Source organism: Budorcas taxicolor, chromosome 5, assembly GCF_023091745.1.
Source record: "Budorcas taxicolor isolate Tak-1 chromosome 5, Takin1.1, whole genome shotgun sequence".
NCBI classification, from domain to species: Eukaryota; Metazoa; Chordata; class Mammalia; order Artiodactyla; family Bovidae; genus Budorcas; species Budorcas taxicolor.
In genome coordinates this window covers 6,668,548-6,690,202 of record NC_068914.1, presented here as the reverse complement: position 1 = coordinate 6,690,202, position 21,655 = coordinate 6,668,548, and the positions used below count along the sequence as shown (strand labels likewise).

Below are 21,655 nucleotides of genomic sequence, written 5' to 3'. Positions count from 1 at the left end.
GGGATCAAGCCAGCGTCTCCCACGTTTTTACAGGCAGATTCTTTACCGCTGAGCCACCAGGGAAGTCTTGAGGGAGGATTGGGAACCTCCAGTGTTGTAGTCAGGTAGGAAGTACAGGGCCTGGGAACCCCTGAGGTTTTTTGGCCAATGGTGTCTGAATTAAATGTTAGTCTTGTGTAAGACTGTGCCATTAACCTGTGAAGTTTGTCCTAACTCTGGATAGCTAATGTCGAAAGTCATTGTAGTTGGTGTCAGAAAAAAATGAAATATGCTACATCTAATCTGACTGAAACATGTGGGAAGCAAAAGGATTAAAGGACTGGGAATGAAGAAATTTTGATTCTTGGATGGCTTTGTAGTCAGTGATCATATGAAACTGCAGCTGTGCTGTAATCTATTACTAAAGGCAAAAGTTCTGAGATAGAATTTAGAAATGGTGGTAGCCACAACCCCCAATGAGGTGACTCACTGGATACAGAAGAAAATGCAGAATAATAAGAAACAAACTGACTATATTGTATGTTGGCTATTGTTACTTGTAATAGCTAGAATGAAAGTAGTACAGAGTGCTGGGGCTGATCGTGATGCTGGACCAAGCTTAGATTTCAGCCTGATCTACTACCAGTAGCTTTAGAGCCAACCCTAATGGGAACGATTATTCTAGGACAAAAGGCAGTACTCTCATGAACACTGGTTACCAGGAAGGTAGTAAAGTTAGGGAGAGGATGAAACCGTAAAACTACTGAAACCAGGGGTTATAGTGCCGGGGAGTAGTCTTATATTGTGGTCTGTGTCATCAACTTCCTGAAGAACTTTTATTAAATGGATTGTGAGAGTGACTAATTTAGGAGTAGTATATTTGGTTTTAAGTGCTTCAGAGTGGAAGAGAGTATTGGATTGATATAGGTAGGACCCACAACTCACTATAGAACCATCACAGATGGCTGTTCATAGTAGGTTACCTGGGGGAGTGGGTAGCCTGGTGGACTGGATAAAACCTACTGTAATCTGTGTACCTGAGAAGAGAGACTATGTTTTTTCCATAAATGCCAAGTGGAACATCACAGATGACGGGCTGTGCCCCCTATAGCAAGCCATGCTGGATTGACTTTATGATGATTGTATGATTTTTCTACTGAATATGCCCCATAGTCAGGTCATATCGACTCTTGTGATTAAGAGGACTCCTTTTACATGGGCACCTCATGAAACCATACTGTCGTAAAACCAAGCAGCTGTCTGAAAAACCTTATTAGTTTTGCTGTCTCAGTTTCCCTTATTGATATTGAAGGTAAAAAAAAAAAAAAAAGAGTCATTAACAAGAAAAAGGAGGAAAACAGAAGGGGAGAGCCAAGGGATTTGTCCCAGTAGGGGTTGATATTTATGAGAAGTGGGGTGAATATATGGGACACTGGTGAGGTTAAGACAAAGATGTTAAAGCAGCACTGTTGAACATTGAGTGTCCCAAGAGGAGCCGATGCTGGTTCTACAATGCCAAAGGGACCTCAGCAACACCATTCTGTTGATCTCAGTTTGAAGGAATTTTAAAAGCTGACAAAGATGAAAACGAGGACTCTGACCTGGAATCACCTGGGACAGTAATCTGGTAGATTAGACAAAATGAAGATAGATGGACAAAAGGGACAAAGTCCCTTGGCTCTTCTTACCCTCTGGGAATGAAGAGACCTTTCTGTACTCCTTGACACAGATATCCATGTACTTTGGAATCGAAACATGTTGATGAACAAGTCCTAAACTGGGGCCCCTTTTAGACTGAGAGAAAATAGTAATGCTTGGGTTGATGGATTAAGGTGAAAGTTCCAAGTGAAAGTTAAGCAGGTTTTATGTAAAGTAATTGGTCCTGTTAACTGAATGTTTTATGGAAAAGGATATTATGCCCTGGGTAGTATTGTGAAGCCAAAAGTTTGATAAAATCTTAATAGAGGCTACTGTTAGGAATGCATAATTGATGGTCCTATGAAGGTCTGAGAGTAATAATTCCACCACTAAAAATACAATTCTTAAAAACAGCTTGAGGATTTTTATCTTTATCTATTTGAAATAGTTTCTCTCTGAATGGTTATTCCGTGAACTTGATATACAAGTTAGACTTGTGTATATTATTTTACTTTTGATTTTTAGGGATTCGTTTAAGCATTATTTGCAATAGTAGAATATTGAAAACAGCATAAACCCCCAAATAACATTCATATTACATAGGAATAGCATATTATAGAGGCTAAATAGGGGAAACAGTATGAAAATAAAGATGTTTGTTCAAAAGTTTCAAAATTTTATTTTTTAATTAAATTAAAAACTAAAGATTTATTTATAAAATAATTTAATTGTAATTTGTTTATTAAATTTATTTTAAAAATAAGTTAAAAAATTAAATAAGTTTAATTTTAAATCAGTAATTTATTAATTACTTAATTATTTAATTTTATATTGGTAATTTAGTTAATACTCTTAAATCAATAAATCTTAACAATTATGAATAATTTAATTTAAGGTCAACAATTTATTTCAAATTAATAATTTATTATTTAATTTTTAGAAAAAGTAAGCAAATATGAATATATTTACCACCCTTCAACTTCTAAGCATATACATTATGCTTTTGCTGTTACAACTAGTTCTTGAATAAATTGCCTTGTCTTTTTGTATTTTGGGGATAGATATATAGAATTGTGATACTGTATTAAAGGTTAAATGTACAAGCAATTTTCTTAGATATTTGAGTAATATTTTTAAATTTTCAAAAGCTCTTTTTTATTCTTGAATGAAATTTCTCAACATAAATGGTTAATTTTATGTTGAATGAAATTGCATTAGAAATGGATTTAGAAAAGGCAGAGGAACCAGAGATCAAATTGCCAACATCCATTGGATCACCGAAAAAAGCAGGAGAGTTCCAGAAAACATCTATTTCTGCTTTGACTACGCCAGAGCCTTGGACTCTGTGGATCACAGCAAACTGTGGAAAATTCTTCAAGAGATGGGAATACCAGACCATCTGACCTGCCTCCTGAGAAATCTGTATGCTGGTCAAGAAGCAACAGTTAGAACTGAACAGAGAACAACAGACTGGTTCCAGATCAGGAAAGGAGTACGTCAAGACTGCATATTGTCAGCCTGCTTATTTAACTTCTATGCAGAGTACATCATGAGAAATGCTGGGCTGGCTGAAGCATAAGTTGGAATCAAGATTGCCGGGAGAAATATCAATAACCTCAGATATGCAGATGACACCATCCCTATGGCAGAAAGTGAAGAAGAACTAAAGAGCCTCTTGATGAAAGTGAAAGACGAGAGTGAAAAAGTTGGCTTAAAACTCAGCATTCAGAACACTAAGATCATGGCATCCAGCCCCATCACTTCATGGCAAATAGATTGGGCAACAATGGAAAACAGTGAGAGACTATTTTGGGGGGCTCCAAAATCACTGCAGATGGTGACTGCAGCCATGAAATCAAAAGATGCTTGCTCCTTGGAAGAAAAGCTATGACCAACCTAGATAGCATATTAAAAAGCAAAGACATTGCTTTGCCAACAAAGGTCCATCTAGTCAAAGCTATGGTTTTTCCAGTAGCCATGTATGGATGTGAGTTGGACTATAAAGAAAGCTGAGCGCTGAAGAATTGATGCTTTTGAACTGTGGCGTTGGAGAAGACTCTTGAGAGTCCCTTGGACTGCAAGGAGATCCAGCCAGTCAATCTTAAAGAAAATCAGTCCTGAATATTCATTGGAAGGACTGATGCTGAAGCTGAAACTTCAGTACTTTGGCCACCTGATGCGGAGAACTGACTCACTGGAAAAGACCCTGATGTGGGGAAAGATTGAAGGCAGGAGGAGAAGGGGGCGACAGAGGATGAGAGAGTTGGATGGCATCACTGACTCAATGGACTTGAGTTTGAGAAAGCTCCAGGAGTCGGTGATGGACAGGGAGGCCTGGTGTGCTGCAGTCCATGGGGTCACAAAAGGTTGACACAACTGAGCAAGTGAACTAAACTGAAAGTGAACATGTCAGTGGCAGTTAGTGTGTTTGCAATATTGTGTAACCACTACCTCTCTTTAGTTCCAAAACACTTCACCAGCCCTCAGTAAACTTTATACTCATTTATTAAGTAGTTACTCCCCTTTCACCCCTTCCCAGCCCCTGAAAACCATCAATCTGCTTTTTGTATTAATTTATCTATTTTGGATATTTCATATATGGAATCATACAACATGTGACCTTTTGTGCCCAGATCTTTTACTTACCAGAACGTTTTTGAGGTTCTTCTATATTTTTGTAGCGTGTATTAAGAGTCCATTCCTTTTTAAAGTTGAATAATATTCCATCATATGTACATGCCATTCATCCATTGATGGACATAGTACATATGGGCTGTTTCTGCTATTTCGTTGTGAATAATACTGCTGTGAACATGTGTGTACATGTATCTGCTTCAAATTTTTAAGGTATATATATATATATATATATCTTTGATTGAGATTGTTAGACTGTGTAGTAATTCTGTGTTTAACTTTCTGAGCAGCTGCTGAACTGTGTGTTTTGTTTTTTTTAACTATGGCTGAATCATTACATTCCCACCAGCAAAGTGTAAGTCTTCTAGTTTTTCTACATGCTTGATGGCACTTGCTACTGTTTTTTGTTCCTGTTTTTTTTTTTTAATTATAGTCAACCTACTGGATATTAAGTAGCATTCCATTGTGGTTTTGATTTATTTACATTTCCTAAATAAATAATAATGTTGAACATCTTTTTGTGTGCTTATTGGATATTTGTATATCCTTTTCAGTTAAAGTCTATTTAAGCCTTTTGCTCATTTAAAAAACTGAGTTATTTGTGGTTTTATATATCCTGGATACTAGACTCTAGTTTGATATGATTTGCAAGTATTTTCTTTCATCTTATAGGTTGTCTTTTCACTTTATTGATAATGTCCTTTGATGCACAGAAGTTTTTTTTTCTTTCACAAAAGTTTGTAATTTTGATGAATCCAATTTATTTTTTCTTTTATTGCTTCCACTTTTGATATTGTACCTAAGAACTTATTGCCCAATGCAGAGTCATGAAGATTCAGGTTCTTTCATGCTACCACACACATTTTATAATTATTTGTTCTAGTTCTGTGAAAAATGGTGTTAGTATTTTGATAGTGATTGCATTCAATCTGTAGATTGCCTTGGGTAGTATGGTTATGTTAACAATGTTAATTCTTCCACTCCATGAACACATATCTCTCCATCTGTCTGTGTCATCTTCAGTTTCTTCACTGTCTTATAGTTTTTCAGAGTAAAAATCATATTCCTATATATTTTATTCTTTTTGATGCAATTGTAAATGGGATTGTTTTCTTGATTTCTCTTTTTGATAGTTTGCTCTTAGTGTACAGAAATGCAACAGATTTCTGTATATTAATTTTATATCCTGACACTTCAGTGAATTAATTTATTCTCAGTTTTTTGGTGGTGTCCTTAGAATTTTCTGTGTATAGTATCATGTCATCTGTAAACAGTGACAGTTTTACTTTTTACTTTCCAATTTGATTTCCATTATTATTTCTTTTCCATGTCTGATTGCTGTGTCTTGGACTTTTAATACTATGTTAAATAAAAGTGGCAAGTGTTGGCATCTTTGTCTTGTTCCTGATCTTAGAGAAAATGCTTTCAAGTTTTCACTACTGAGTATGATATAAGCTTTAGGCTTATCATATATAGTTTTTATTATGTTGAGGTATGTTCTCTCTATACCCACTTTCTGGAGACTTTTTAATTGTAAATGGATGTTGAATTTGGTTAAAAGCTTTTTCTGCGTCTATTGAGATGACCATATGGTTTTATTAATCAGTTTGTTAACGTATTATATCACATTGATTGATTTGCATATATTAAGCCATCTTTGCATCTTTGGGATAAATCCCACTTGATCAACGTGTGTGATTCTTTTACTGTGTTTTTGAATTTGATTTGCTAGTGTTCTGTTGAGGATTCTTTCTTGTGTTGCTATAAACTTCCTCTAGAGTGCTTTTGTTGCATCTCATAGATATGGGATCATTGTGTTTCCATTTTTATTTGTCTCCAGGTTTTTTTTTTTCCTTTGATTTCTTCTGTGACCCAGTGTTTGTTCAGTAGCATATTCTTTCACTTCCATATGTTTTTTTTTTTTTCTTTCTTATAGTTGATTTCTAGTGTCATAATGTTATGATGGGAAAAAATACTTTATGTGATTTCAGTTTTCTTAAATTCATCGATACTAGTGTTGTGGCCTGTGGTATGATCTGACCTGGAGGATGTTTCATGTGCACTGGAAAGGGATGTGTATCTTGCTCTTTTGAATGGCATGTCCTGTAGATAATTATTACATTCAGAGACTAATGCATTCTTTAAAGCCAGTGTTTCCTTCCTAATTTTCTATCTGGATGATCTGTTGATGCACATGGGGTTGTAAGGTCCTCTACTGTTACTGTATTACTGTCGGTTTCTCCTTTTGTGTTTGTGAAATCATTTCCAGTATTTAGGAGTTTTTCACTTAAATTGTTATACTTTCACCTCCAGAATTTCTATTTTTCATTACCTTATGCTCTATATTTTCACTGATATCCCGTACTGAGATTTGAGCATATTTAAGATGGTTGATTTAAAGCCTTTGTCTATTAAGTTCAGTGCTTGCGCTTCCTCAGGGATCATTTTTGTTAGTTTTTTCTTTTTCTTTCGGTGATAGATACTGCTTTCTTTGCATGTCTCTAAAAAGGTTTTTGTTGAAAGCTAATCATTTTAAATATTTTAATTTAGCAACACTGGAAATCATATCCTTCGTCTTCCTTAGGGTTTGTTTTTGTTACATTTTTGTAGGCTATAGTATAGTGTTTATTTTAGTGACTTTTCTAAAATAGAGAAGAGAGTGAATTTCTTCTCTTCTCGTCATGTGTGGTCTATGAAGTATTTGTTACTTTAGTTTATGTTTATTGAGTGTTTTATGCAGAGATTTCCTTGAATACCAAATGGCAAATAATAAGAAAGAAAAAAAGAGGGGAGAGGGAGAGTAAGAGAAAGGGATTAAGGGAAAAAAGAAGATAAGGAGGCAGAGAAAGAAAAAAAGAATTAAAAGGAAAGTGAATTAAAAGACCTTACAGTCAAATTGAAAAAAAAAAAGAAAAACCCTCCCAGTGACTCTGTCTGCACATTGGCCCAGTGTTGGGACAGCCCTTCAGTACTCAGCCTGGCCATTTACCCATTTACAATTCTAATTTGCTCATTTTTTCTGGGCTAGAGATCAGCCAGAGGTGAAAGCTTTGGGTTTTCTTACTTAGGTCTTTACTGAGAATACATTCTGCCCTAGGCAATTTTTGTGGCTTCTGAAATTCACAACATTTACCTAATTTCCCAAAGAAATTCTCTCCCCAGCCTTTTTTTCTCGGTCTTTTAGTATTCTATGTCTCAACTATAATCTTTTGTCCCAGGGTGATATGGATTATTTATTTGACTTAAAATGTTTTTGACTAATGCTCACAGCTTTTCTGCCTGAGTGAATTCCAAGTTGGGCAAAGCAATGATAAGCACTTTGTATTAGTCATTCAGGTAACCTCAGACAGGTTAGAGCAGACAGATACACCATTTCATGAATAAAGTTGCCACCGTGCTCTTTGGAACCAGTAGCAGAATCCCACACTAGAAATATCTGCTTTAAGTCTGCAGTCAAGCTGGGGAGGAGCATATGGGAAAAGCCAATCTCAATAGTGATTGGAATGCAAGTCATTACAGCAGTTTTGGGAAATGGTTTAGCAGTTACTTATGAGTTAAACATAGACTCACTATATCACCCAACAATCCTACTCACCTGGGTATTTACGCTAGAAAAGTGAAAGCTTATTTTCACACAGAAACCTGTACGTGAATATTCCTAGTAGCTTTATTTATAATAACTGAAAACTTGAAAAACCAAAACATCCTTCAGTGAGTAAGTGGATATACAAACTGGTATGTTCATGCAGTGGAACACTTAGTTTTGTTTAGTTGCTGAGTCATGTCCAACTCTTAGCGACCTCATGGACTGTAGCCCGCCATGCTCCTCTGTCCATGGAATTTCCCAGGCAAGAATCCTAGAGTGCGTTGCCATTTCCTCCTCCAAGGGATCTTCCTGACCCAAGGATTGAACCCATGGCTCCTGCGTCTCCAACATTGGCAAGCAGATTCTTTACCACTGAACCACCAGGGAAGCCCTACTCATCGGTAAAAAAAAAGTAACGTTATTGATATATTCAGTCAATTTAGGTTAATCATAAAGGCATTCTGCTGAGTGAAATAAGCCAGCTCCAAAAGGTTACATACTGTATGATTGTATTTATATGATATCCTTATAAGACAAAAGTAGTGATGGAGAACAACAAATCACTGTCTGCTAGGGGTGAAGGGTGGAAGAGGGTGTAATTATAGCTGGATAGTACAAGGAAGTATCTTTGGGTGAAGAGATTATGTGTCTTGATTACATTGGTGTTTACACAAACTTATATGTGTTTTAAAATTCATAAACTTTATAACAAAAGAAAAAATTAATTTTACTGCATGGTGATTAATAGAAACTGGTGATGGTGTCCTTCGTTTGTCAGAATCATTTAGGCTTTTTCCAATTTATTAGTGAAGGAGAAATTCATAGAAGGAAGCCCTGGCCCACCATCTCTTAGTTCATTCTTCTTGAATGAAAAAGCATTCTCAGAGACCAAGGAAGTTTTGTACACTTCTGCTAATATGTGTTCAGTCAGGGTTTTAATTCCAATGGGACTTGTGGGAAGCCTCTGGAAGCCAGAGAGTATACAAATTTAGCTTTTCATTATCGTACTCTCAGCTGATGGCTGTGCTAGATGGTCTCCCAACTAAACCAGGTGTATGTGGATGTTGGCTACCAACAAATGCAAGCTTGCCAGTGAGAGGAAGAGCCTGCCATCACAAACATGGGACAGAAACTGTTTCCCATGTTAAGCAGTCTCCATGCTTATATGGCTTCCTTTCTTCCTGTAGTAATGCATTTCCTGGGATGTACAGATGACAGATTCCCAAACCAGTGAAGAAAAATTACAATAGATTTTTTCCCCTTATCTCTTTGCTTGAATCTTTTCTGAAAGGTCTAACAATATCTCTGATACAGCTCTTCTCAAAATCTGATATTGGAGAAGCAGAGACCTTCTATAAAAATGAATATGGGAAAGCCTGTCTAAGACAGATCTTAGAATCCTGTCTTCTCAGTCAGCATTGTTTCTCTTGTCAGACTCATTATTTGATAGCTTTCAGTTGTCATTTATGTGAGTGACTCCCACACCTCAAATTTTTTTGCTCAGCTCCACTCTCCTGTATATTTAGCTGTCTGGTGGACATCTCTTTTTGAAGATATAGCAGGATGTCAAAATTGTCAGGTTCTGATAGTGTGTATTAATTTTTTATCTCTTATCAGATCTGGTTATCCTTTTCTAATACTTTATTTCAGTGAATGGAAACCACCCATTTGTTTCTAAATCTAGGAACCAAGGAGTCATTCATGGCTCTTTTTTTACTTCTTCGTGAACTTTGGTCCTTTAGATCCTGACTCTTCTGTGTGTCTTGTGATTGTTTATTCTTTCATTGTCATTGACATTGATTATCATCAGGCTGTGTCATATGTTACATGGATTCTGCAATAACTGCTAAACTGTTTCCCCCCCATTTAAATCCATTGTCTATGCTGCAAACGGAATAATGTTTCTTTAATGCAGATCTCAATTTGTCACTTCTTAAAATAAAGCTCAGCAGTCATACCCTGTCATTGAAATACAGTCCAAATTCCTTAAGATGGCTTAAATAGTGGTTTATGATGTAGATGTACTTTTGGCCCTTCCCCTTACACTTTGTGTTTGAATGTTGTCTTAATTCCGGTTACTATAACAGAATACCATAAACTGAGTGGCTCAATCGACAGTTATTTTGTTCAGTTTTGGGACCTGGAAATTCTAGATGAAGGTATTGGCAGATTCAGTTCCTAGTGAAGGTCTTTTCATCTTTTAACAGCATTCTCACATGGTGGGGAGAGAGTGTGTGTGCTCCTGTCTCTTTCACTTCCTATAAGTGCTACACTCAATATGTCAGCAAATCTGCAAAACTCAGCAGTGGCCATAGGACTGGAAAAGGTCAGTTTTCATTCCAGTCCCAAAGAAAGGCAATGCTAAACAATGTTCACACTACCACGGAATTGCACTCATCTCACATGCTAGCAAAGTAATACTCAAAATTCTCCAAGCCAGCCTTCAACAGTACGTGAAGTGTGAACTTTCTATATGTTCAGGCTGGATTTAGAAAAGGCAAAATTGTCAACATCCGGTTGGATCATTGAAAAAGCAAGAGAGTTCCAGAAAACATCTACTTTTACTTTATTGACTAGACCAAAGCCTTTGACTGTGTGGATCACAACAAACTGGAAAATTCTTTCAGAGATGGAAATACCAGACGACCTGACCTGCCTCCTGAGAAATCTGTATGCAGGTCAAGAAGCAACAGTTCGAACTGGACATGGAACAACAGACTGGTTCCAAATTGGGAAAGCAGTATGTCAAGACTGCATATTGTCACCCTGCTTCTTTAACTTATATGCAGAGTATATCATGCAAAATGTGGGGCTGGATGAAGCCTAAGCTGAAATCAAAATTCCTGGGAGAAATATCAATAACCTCAGATATACAGATGACACCACCCTTATGGCAGAAAGTGAAGAAGAGCAAAAGAGCCTCTTGATGAAAGTGAAAACAGTCAACATTCAGAAAACTAAGATCGTGACATCTGGTCCCATCACTTCATGGCAAATAGATGGGGAAACAATGGGAACAGTGGCTGACTTTATTTTTTTGGGCCCCCAAATCACTGCAGATGGTGACTGCAGCCATGAAATTAAAAGATGCTTCCTTCTTAGAAGAAAAGCTATGACCAACCTAGACAGCATATTAAAAAGCATATTATGTTGCCAACAAAGGTCCATCTAGTCAAGGCTAAGGTTTTTCCAGCAGTCATGTGTAAATGTGAGAGTTGGACTATAAAGAAAGCTGAGTGCCAAAGTATTGATGCTTTTGATCTGTGGTGTGGTGTTGGAGAAGACTCTTGAGAGTCCCGTGGACTGCAGAGAAATCCAGCCAGTCAATCCTGAAGGAAATCCGTCCTGAATATTCATTGGAAGGACTGATGCTGAAGCTGAAACTCCAATACTTTGACCGCCTGATGTGAAGAATCACCTTCTGAAAAGACCCTGATGCTGGGAAAGATTGAAGGCAGGAGGAGAAGGGGACGACAGAGGATGAGATGGTTGGAGGGCATCACTGATGCAGTGGACGTTAGTTTGAGAAAGCTCCGGGAGTTGGTGATGGACAGGGAATCCTGGAGTGCTGCACTCCATGGGGTTGCAAAGCCTTGGACATGACTGAGCGATTGAACTGAAGGACACTAAGCCGTTAGCGGGTCCCGACCGTCCTGACTTTGTCTAAACCTATTAATAATTATCTCCCAAAGGCCCTATTTCCAAATATCCTCATACTGGGGTTTAGAACTTCAGCATATGAATTTTGGGGAATGTTTGCACAAACGTCCAGTCTGTTACTAGTTTTAATGGTCTACTTGAAGTTATTAGAATAAAACAGGTCAGCAGACCACCCTGTATGCCAGATTTGACCAATCACCTGATTTTTCACAGCCTGAAAACTAATAATGTTTTTTACACCTTCAAAGGTTACAGTTTAAATGGTTGTATAAATACCTACGTAATATACTTGATTCTGTCTGTAAGCTTGTAAAATCGGTAATACTTACTTTTCATCTTTTAAAAACTTTTTTGCCAACATTTAGAGTGATGATGTGTTCTGCCTCCTTGCCCTTACTGTACTGTTACTGCAGAAGGCAGTCTCCTCTTCCATGTTCTAGAGGCCAGATTTGTTGCTCCTTAGGTTGTCTCGACTTGAATCTGTTTTACGTTGACTCTGATTTGCTGAAACTTTTATCTATCTGATGAACCCTTGTGACACTTGGACATTACCATACTATGAAGAACTGTCTGTTTGAGGGAAGACAGGTAACCTTGGAGGGTTGTGTGACTTTGTTAAATTAACATTTGTTAACTAGAGCCCCAAGGTGTTGGCTGGTGAACCCCAATTCAAGAAAAGATCACATGGGAACTTGAAGTAGAGAAGTTTATTGCTCACAGGTCCTGGAGGAAGGACATGGCATGCATTGAGGAGCTGTGCAAGGGCAGACAGAGTGGCAGCAACCTGGGGCACGCGCTTTTATCGTCGGGGTTCATGGCTGGAGTGCTTTGAAGGTTCCAGGGCTGTGGCTGGCTTGGTCAGTTCAAACCAGAAAGCGCAGGGTTTTCATAATCTCTGTGGTGGTCTCATTTGAGGTTGCGTAAGGGGCAGTACCTGGAAGACAGGGGAGACCGTTGTTCAGAAGGGCTGCTGGAGAAGCCCTGTTAGGAACTTATATTTTCTTGTGACTCTGGCTATTATCTGGGGATGAGCTTGGGGAAGGGGCCACTTTCAGTCCAAGACCGCTGCAGGCTGCTTGGCCACACAAAAATGGATGCCACAGCAGCAATATCATGGAGTAGTTTAGCTAAACTCAACTAAGATAGGGATTGTCTTTTACCCAGGGTTGTGCCTTGTGTATATTGGTTTTTATATGTGTTGAATTTTTGAAGGTGTGTCTTGTGGTTGCCTCATGGAGGCGGGATCAACTCCCCTCCGCCCAAGTTTGTTTTGGTGTGAGGAAAGATGGTGCTATACATGTAACAAGAGAATGTGGAAAGACTTACTCACACAATGAAACTTTCTGGGAACACTAGGGCAGGTACCCAAACTAGTCCAGATTGGCTTGAGTGAAGAGGGAAGAGGCAGGTGGTTGTGGTGGGTGGGCTGAACTGAGGATTCCCATGTGGAGGCTAGATATGCGTGCTTTGAACTTCCCTGCTCTTGCTGTAAGAGGTTGACTTTTTTCAGTGTGAAGTTTTGCTTATTATAAAAGCAGTATGTCCTTATTATGAAATTTAAAAAAAGTGTAAAAAGTCACAATCAAAAAAAATACAAAGAGCAGAAGCACATGTTGTCTCATGTAGTAGAAATTAATACCAATTCTTTGGTATATCACCATTTGGACATTCAAATGTGTTTTTCAGCATTAAAGATGAAGTCATATTGTACAGATGTAATTACTTCCCCCCACCATTTTACAGAACGTCTTTCCATGTGTAGATAAATTTCTGAAACATCATATATAATGATTTATTATTGATGAGTGTTAATGTGATTTTCTGTGCATTAGTTTCCTCATCTATAATATGGAGATTATATTAGTCACAAAATCGAAGTGAAGACTAAAATTAATTAATACCTGTAAAGTGCTTAGAACAATATCCTACAGGTAATAAACACTGTGTAAGTTTTTAAAATGCAAATAAAAACCAACTGGTGGGAAGAAGACTAGGGAAGGGATGTTAAAATAGCTTAACCAAACAAACCAGTTGAATTTATTTATTTATGTTTTTTCATTTAAAGATTGTATCTTTAAAATCTTTTCTTAACCACACAAACATTGAGTGAAATCAAATTCTCATGTATCAATGTTCAGAAATAATGATTATACTGAGCTAAGTTATAGCATTATTTTTTTTTTTTGCTTTTGTTTTCAGGATATTCTGAATAATCTTGAATCATGTGACCTAGAGGATGATGACCTTATGCTTGATGTGGATCTGCCTGAGGATACACCTCTTGAAAATGGTGAGTGTGGATAATATTGAACCTCCAGAGCTATTTGATAATACACAGTTTGGTATTTATTATCCACAGACTTCCTAATCTCTGTGGAAGTAGCCTTTTCAGACTGAGAATCAGTCTTAAGTGACATTAAATAGGTTCATTTGCACATTTGTTTAAATGTTTAAGACATGACTTTGTAAGTCTTAGGTATATACTCTATGTGATCCAATAAAATTGTGTACCTGTATCATAAAGTAACTGTTAGATGGTATTTGTCCTTTTATTCCCTTTGTGCCAACTCACTTTTTCTCATTTGTATTTTAAGGAGAAATACATTTAGAGAAAAAAGAGATATCTTTTGTCTTATGAAACAGTAGTAAAGACCATTTAGTTAATAAATATTTTTAAAAAATCAAGATGGTGACCTGAATGAATCATTCTATTCTTTTTACTCCCAAATTCAGTCTGTCTTTGTCTCTGGATCCCAGTAACTTCTGAAGTGGGGCTTTAGATAATCCGTGTAAAAGACGGGCCTGGATGCTCTTGCCTCCACTGATGTAGCATTGGTAGGATTTTCTGTCTTGAAGACTGGTTCAGAACCAGAGAGTAGCCTAGGCAGCCCCTGGGGCAGAGATTGAAATGGGTCCTCCTGGTAGGAAGAGTCTCAGAGAGCCGTGGCTTCCTTGTCAGGCAGCACTTGCCAGGTTTCTTTGACTTTCTCGGGGCAGGGGTGACCTGAAAAGGGTAGTAAAGGCCTTTTTATACCCAAGGCTAGAAGAATACAAGGGTATTTTTCAGAGAGGCTGGTTGGTTGTTCTAGTGCTTCACTGAGGTTCTGGGACCCTGCTTGCTCCTCGCTTTTGTCATGTTAGTCAGGCTTATTTTTTCTCTCTTACTTCCAGGATGCTGCATAATAATCACTCTCAGAATCTCAGTGGCTTTCAAAATAAACACTAGTTTTTTGTTTTCTTGAATCTGGATTAGCTGGGACAATTCAGGCTGCGGGACTGAGTTTAGGTCTACTCATTGCTTCTTCATTTTGAAACCAGGACTCTTTGGAGCAGGACATGCTCATGGTAAATAGCAAGCAGAAGGGCAACAGGGAGAGCAGAAAATATGTGTATAATATCTCTTAAAACTAATCACTTAGAACCAGTACACTGTTACTTCTACCCACTCTCTGTTGGCTAAACAGGTTACATGGCCAGGCCTAACACCTGTGGGACTGGGCAGTGTACTCTGCTCACTGCGTGAATCTCTGTGGCGGAGGACATTGGATATGTCAGTCTACTGAAGGACATTGTGGAGCTGAGAACAGTATCTATTCTTCCTCAGGGACAGAGACTGTTGCATCTTCTTACGGTTCTGCTGTCACTTAGGATACTCCAGCAGTCAGTGCTGAGTTCTAGTCAACTGAGAAAGAAAGGTCACAGCCAATACCCAGGAAGAGGAACAGGGAAAACAGCAGAATGGAATTAGAGTGGCCCAAAGAGGTAATAACAAGGGCATTTAGATTCCACTGCAGCACAGTGCTTTCTAGAGCTTATGAAAGATTTCCCAGTAGAATGATAGATGACAGAAAGCATAGCCACTTTTGAAATCTAAATTAGTGTCCTGGAAGATCAAGTAGAAAAAATATTATAGAATACAGAGGAAAAGCATAAACCATTAACAATTATAGGAGAAAAGATAATGAGACTTTGTGATCTAGAAGATTTAATGTGAAGATTTTAGGGCTGGTATTGAGGGTGGCTCAGCTAGTAAAGAATCCTCTTGCAATGTGGGTGACCCCAGTTCGATTCCTGGGTTGGAAGATCCACTGGAGAAGGGATAAGTTAACCACTCCAGTATTCTTCAGCTTTCCTGGTGGTTCAGATGGTAAAGAATATGCCTGTACTACGGGAGACCTAAATTTGATCCCTGGGTTGTGAAGATCTCCTGGAGGAGGGCATGGCAACCCACTCCAGTATTCTTGTCTGGAGAATCCCCATGGACAGAGGAGCTTGGTGGGCTTCAGTCCGTGGGGTCGCAAAGATTCCGACATGACTCAGCAACTAGGCACAGACACAGACACAGACACAGACACAGACACACACAGACACACACAGACACACACACACACACAGAGTGAGCAATGAAGGATTTACCTCCATGAAATAAATTACATCCTTGATAATGGATTTTACTTTGACAGAGCTATGGCAACTTCTCTCTGGAAGCCTGAGCTAAATCAGGAAGCAGAGAGATGGTGTTGGTCTTAGAGCCTGCTTCATCTTTCAGTTCAGTTCAGTTCAGTTCAGTTGCTCAGTCATGTCCAACTCTTTGTGACCCCAGGGTCTGCAGCACGCCAGGCCTCCCTGTCCATCACCGACTCCCGGAGACTACTTAGGGTCATGTCCATTGAGTTGGTGATGCCATTCAACCACCTCATCCTCTGTCGTCCCTTTTCCTCCCACCTTCAATCTTTCCCAGCATCAGGGTCTTTTCAAATGAGTCAGTTCTTCGCATCAGGTGGCCAAAGTATGGGAGCTTCAGGTTCAACATCAGTCCTTCCAATGAGTACTCAGGACTGATCTCCTTTAGGATGGACTGGTTGGATCTCCTTGCAGTCCAAGAGACTTTCATGAGTCTTCTCCAGCACCACAGATCAAAAGCATCAATTCTTTGGTGCTCAGCTTTCTCTATAGTCCAGCTCTCACATCCATGCATGACTGCTGGAAAAACCATAGCCTTGACTAGATGGGCCTTTGTTGGCAAAGTAATGTCTCTGCTTTTTAATATGCTGTCTAGGTAGGAGAAGGCAATGGCACCCCACTCCAGTACTCTTGCCTGGAAAATCCCATGGACGGAGGAGCCTGGTAGTCTGCAGTCCATGGGGTCGCTAAGAGTCGGACACGACTGAGCGACTTCACTTTCACTTTTGACTTTCCTGCATTGGAGAAGGAAATGGCAACCCACTCCAGTATTCTTGCCTGGAGAATCCCAGGGAAGGGGGAGCCTGGTGGGCTGCCGTCTATGGGGTCGCACAGAGTCAGACATGACTGAAGCGACTTAGCAGCAGCAGCAGCAGGTTGGTCATAACTTTCCTTCCAAGGAGCAAGTGTCTTTTAATTTCATGGTTGCACTCACCATCTGCAGTGATTTTAGAGCCCCCCCAAAATAAAGTCTGCCACTGTTTCCCCATCTATTTCCCATGAAGTGATGGGACCGGATGATCATAGTTTTCTGAATGTTGAGTTTTAAGCCAGCCTTTTCACTCTCCTCTTTCACTTTCATCAAGAGGCTGTTTAGTTCCTCTTCACTTTCTGCTGTAAGGGTGGTGTCATCTGCACATCTGAGGTTATTGATATTTCTCCCAGCAATCTTGATTCCAGCTTGTGCTTCATCCAACCCAGCATTTCTCATGATGTACTCTGCATATAAGTTAAATAAGCAGGGTGACAATATACGGCCTTGACGTACTCCTTTTCCTATTTGGAACCAGTCTGTTGTTCCATGCCCAGTTTGAACTGTTGCTTACTGACCTGCATCCAGATTTCTCAAGAGGCAGGTCAGGTGGTCTGGTATTCCCATCTCTTTTAAGAATTTTCCACAGTTTATTGTGATCCACACAGTCAAAGGCTTTGGCATAGTCAATAAAGCAGAAATAGATGTTTTTCTGGAACTCTCTTGCTTTTCCATGATCCAGCGGATGTTGGCAATTTGATTTCTGGTTCTTCTGCCTTTTCTAAAACCAGCTTGAATATCTGGAAGTTCATGGTTCATGTATTGTTGAAGCCTGGCTTGGAGAATTTTGAGCGTTACTCGGCTAGCATGTGAGATGAGTGCAGTTGTGCAGTAGTTTGAGAATTCTTTGGCCTAGCCTTTCTTGGGATTGAAAACTGACCTTTTCCAGTCCTGTGGCCACTGCTGAGTTTTCCAAAGTTGCTGGCATATTGAGTGCAGCACTTTCACAGCATCATCTTTTAGGATTTGAAATAGCTCAACTGGAATTCCATCACCTCCACTAGCTTTGTTCATAGTGATGCTTCCTAAGGCCCACTTGACTTCACATTCCAGGATGTCTGGCTCTAGGTGAGTGATCATATCGTCGTGATTATCTGGGTCATGAAGATCTTTTTTGTACAGTTCTTCTGTGTATTCTTGCCACCTCTTCTTAATATCTTCTGCTTCTGTTAGGTCCATACCATTTCTGTCCTTTATTGAGACCATCTTTACATGAAATGTTCCCTTGGTATGTCTGATTTTCTTGAAGAGATCTCTAGTCTTTCCCATTCTATTGTTTTCCTCTATTTCTTTGCACTGATCACTGAGGAAGACTTTATCTCTCCTTGCTATTCTTTGGAACTCTACATTCAAATGGGTATATCTTTCCTTTTCTTCTTTCTTTTCACTTCTCTTCTATTCACAGCTATTTATAAGGCCTCCTCAGGTAGCCATTTTGCCTTTTTGCATTTCTTTTTCTTGGCGGTGTTCTTGATCCCTATCTCCCGTACAGTGTCATGAACCTCTGTCCATAGTTCATCAGACACTCTGTCTATCAGATCTAGTCCCTTAAATCTATTTCGCACTTCCACCTTATAATTGTAAAGGATTTGATTTAGGTCATACCTGAATGATCTAATGGTTTTCCCTACTTTCTTCAATTTAAGTCTGAATTTGTCAATAAGGAGTTCATGATCTGAGCCACAGTCTTGTTGGTCCCGGTCTTGTTTTTGGTCACTGTATAGAACTTATCCACCTTTGGTACAAAGAATATAATCAGTCTGATTTCAGTGTTGACCATCTGGTGATGTCCATGTGTAGAGTCTTCTTTTGTGCTGTTTGCTATGACCAGTGTGTTCTCTTAGGAAAACTGTTAGCCTTTGCCCCGCTTCATTTTGTACTCCAAGGCCAAATTTGCCTGTTACTCCAGGTGTTTCTTGACTTCCTACTTTTGCATTCTATTGCCTCATCTTTAGAGCACAGCAAAAAGGTATCCCTATAAAGTAGAATCAGAACGAAGTTAAAAGTTCTTGAGGTTTTGTTTGTGAAGTTGCTCAGTCGTGTCCAACTATTTGCGATCCCATGCACTGTAGGCTCCTCCGTCCATGGGATTTTCCAGGCAAGAGTACTGGAGTGGGTTGCCATTCCCTTTTCCAAGGGATCTTCCCAACCCAGGGATCGAACCCAGGTCTCCCACATTGCAGGCAGGCTCTTTGACCGCCTGAGCCACCAGGGAAGTCTTTCATAGGTTTTGTTCGGGGACCTATGAAGAATTGGAGGGAATTCCTGAGGTATAACATCTCTCATATTACAGATTTTCCGAGGAGAAGGCAAACAAGTATTGACTATTTTGAGCGAATTGAACACTAAAGGAAACAGAACCTGGATGTCAACAGGTAGCCTTAAGAGGCATCAGAGATAAAACAGCGTTTAGATTTGGTATTACTGGAAAGGAGGGGACGACTTTTCTCTTTATAGCTCTGAAGTCCTGAATGACTGTACCCACTGCCTCTCAGGTTTTCTGTTGGGAGGATAGGAATGTTATAAGGATTAGTACAAAATTTAAGGAGTCTTCTAATATATTTTGACTGTGGGTTTTAGTTCCCTTGAGCTTCTGGTTTTTGAAGCTTTTGTGCAAATATGAGTACAGTTTGGGATGGATCACTCTGGATTTGATGGGTTCCACCCTGCTAATTCTGCCAATATCAGTGGTATTTTTGTTAATAAGAAGACTGGCACCTTGTTGAGATCTTCAGTTTGGGTTTGATTTGGACAAGTGTTTGCTGTGACTTCATTATGAAAAGGGGAGTCTTCTGGGATTTCAAGGAAGAGGCCATGAGGAAATGTTTCTCTGGCAGTTGCATTTCTATACATATTAGGGTAGCATATGTGGTAGCACAGACAAGGAAGGAAGATTTGTGGTCAGATCTTCCTTGGACAGTTTTGGGCTAGGATTTGGGAACTGTCCGAGTTATTGGAGATCGCTACACTGGGTGGTTTAGTAACGCTGAAGGGGAGGTTATATAACAGTCACAGGGTTAAAGGTTGGTATTAGAGTATACCAAAATACTATATAAATATAGCAGTAATATATTTGCAAGGTTGTCCTTTACGGTTTAGAAAAATTTATCTTTGAATTTAAGGGTAAAGCCAGAAATTGGGGGCTTGATTTCCCCCTCAGAATACTCTGGCTAGTCACTCACTTACTTTTTCTCTTTTATTTCCTAGGCAACACAAGACACTTCATTTTTTTCTTTCTAGTGCCCTGCTATTTATATTTATATTGATAGCGTCTATAAGTATATTAAGAGACTTCTTTCTCCAGTGTTTAATTTATTGGAGTGGAGGCATCTAGTTGTTATATGTGAAAGACATAATTTATTCTGAGCCTTATTCTGCTTTTTTCTAAGGCTCTTTCTAAGCATCGGAAGTCTGGCAAGGAGGCTGTTTACCCGATTGCTGCCTTAAAATCTTTTACAGAAAGTGAGGAGGGAGACAAGATGATATCACTTTCAGAATCTACTCCTGAATGCTCTCTAAGGGTGGTCAGTCTAAATCTGTAGTGGATTTTGAAATCTGTAGTGGATTTTATTCTTTCTTTGCTTATAGAACTGAATTAGAGCCCTTTCTGTGTTCACAGAAAATTCTTTGTTGGCAGCTTCTGAAAGTCCTTTTCTAACTTCTGATTTCAACTGCAGTTGTTATAGTTTATGATACACGGCCCCCAAATATGGCACCTTGGCATACTGGATATTTTAAGCTGAAGGTGTTTGAGAAAGTGGCAGAAACAGGAACGTGATTCTGTTTTTCTCCTCCTATTGTGCATCTTCCCTGAAACAGGTCATAAAATCCTCATGTGAGAGGTACCCTCCCCATACCTATAGGAAAAGACCATACTTATCTCTGAAGACAGTTAGATTAAGATCCTAACAAACCTTTGCTAAGCTTCCCCAGTCTACCATGCTTATTCATACTTCCTGCCATATTCCTTCTCTACTCTTCTTCGAGCCTAGCATAAAAATACACAGGTCTAACTGTTTCTTTGGGTCTTGTCTTCATTTCCTCAAGAAGGCTTACATGTCACATATTAGATAAGTCTGTATGCTTTTTTTCCCGTTGATATATCTTGTCTGTTTTATTTTCAGACCCAAACCCTCCTCTACACAGTCATGGGTTCGTAAGTCCACTTTAGGATTTTCACACTGTGCCTTTTCCATTCTATTTTTTTTTTTTTTTTTTTGCTCCTAAAGTTCCCTCTTATGTAGGAATTAATTGCTATAGACATTGGGGCCCTGTATTATCAGTTCCTAAAACTGTTTTAAATTCCTCTGCATATATCTCCTAAACTTGTTTAGACCTTAGAAAGTATATAGCCATGGCTCTCAGCTCAGAATGAGACCAGATCTAAAAATTCACCTTAAGGAGTTTTCCCCTCTTCTGCAGAAGATAAACTTAAAGAGGTGTAGAGCTTCTGAGGCTTCTGGCCAGCTTGAGGGGGTAAGGAAAGGGGGGCAGAGGGAGAGAGGGGGCAGAAGGAAATTGAGCACAGAATGAGGGAAGAAGGAGTAAATGGCAAAAGGACTTTAGGTTTTAGCTGTGATTTGGGAGGATCTAGAGAGAGATCGTTCTCTTCTACGTTTTTCTTTTACCTTGGTCAAGGAATCTCTTACGGAAATAGTTTTGGAATCTGAATTTCTTGTAGCAGCCAGTGGGTACTTGAGGTTTGCTCCCTGTTTGCTCTGAAGGGCCCCTCGCGTGAGCAGTTGTGTGTATGTGTATCGTGTTTTTCTCTCGCTCAGGCTCTTCTAACGGTCACTCAGTGCCCACAGATCAGTGCCTAACATTTGGCACGTGTGTGGTGTCATCTTAAGGGTTATGCAGTTTTCATAGTGTATGTTTTCTTA

General features: G+C 39.1%; 1 protein-coding gene across 1 annotated transcript in view; it reads left to right on the top strand.

Moving 5' to 3' along the window:
* The window catches only part of CCSER2 (coiled-coil serine rich protein 2), a 122,069-nt gene that overhangs the window by 13,345 nt on the left and 87,069 nt on the right, over positions 1-21,655 (top strand). Inside the window, exon 3 of the mRNA XM_052640144.1 lies at positions 13,697-13,787. Coding sequence (XP_052496104.1) covers positions 13,697-13,787 — 91 coding nt within the window. The remainder of the gene's footprint in view (positions 1-13,696; positions 13,788-21,655) is intronic.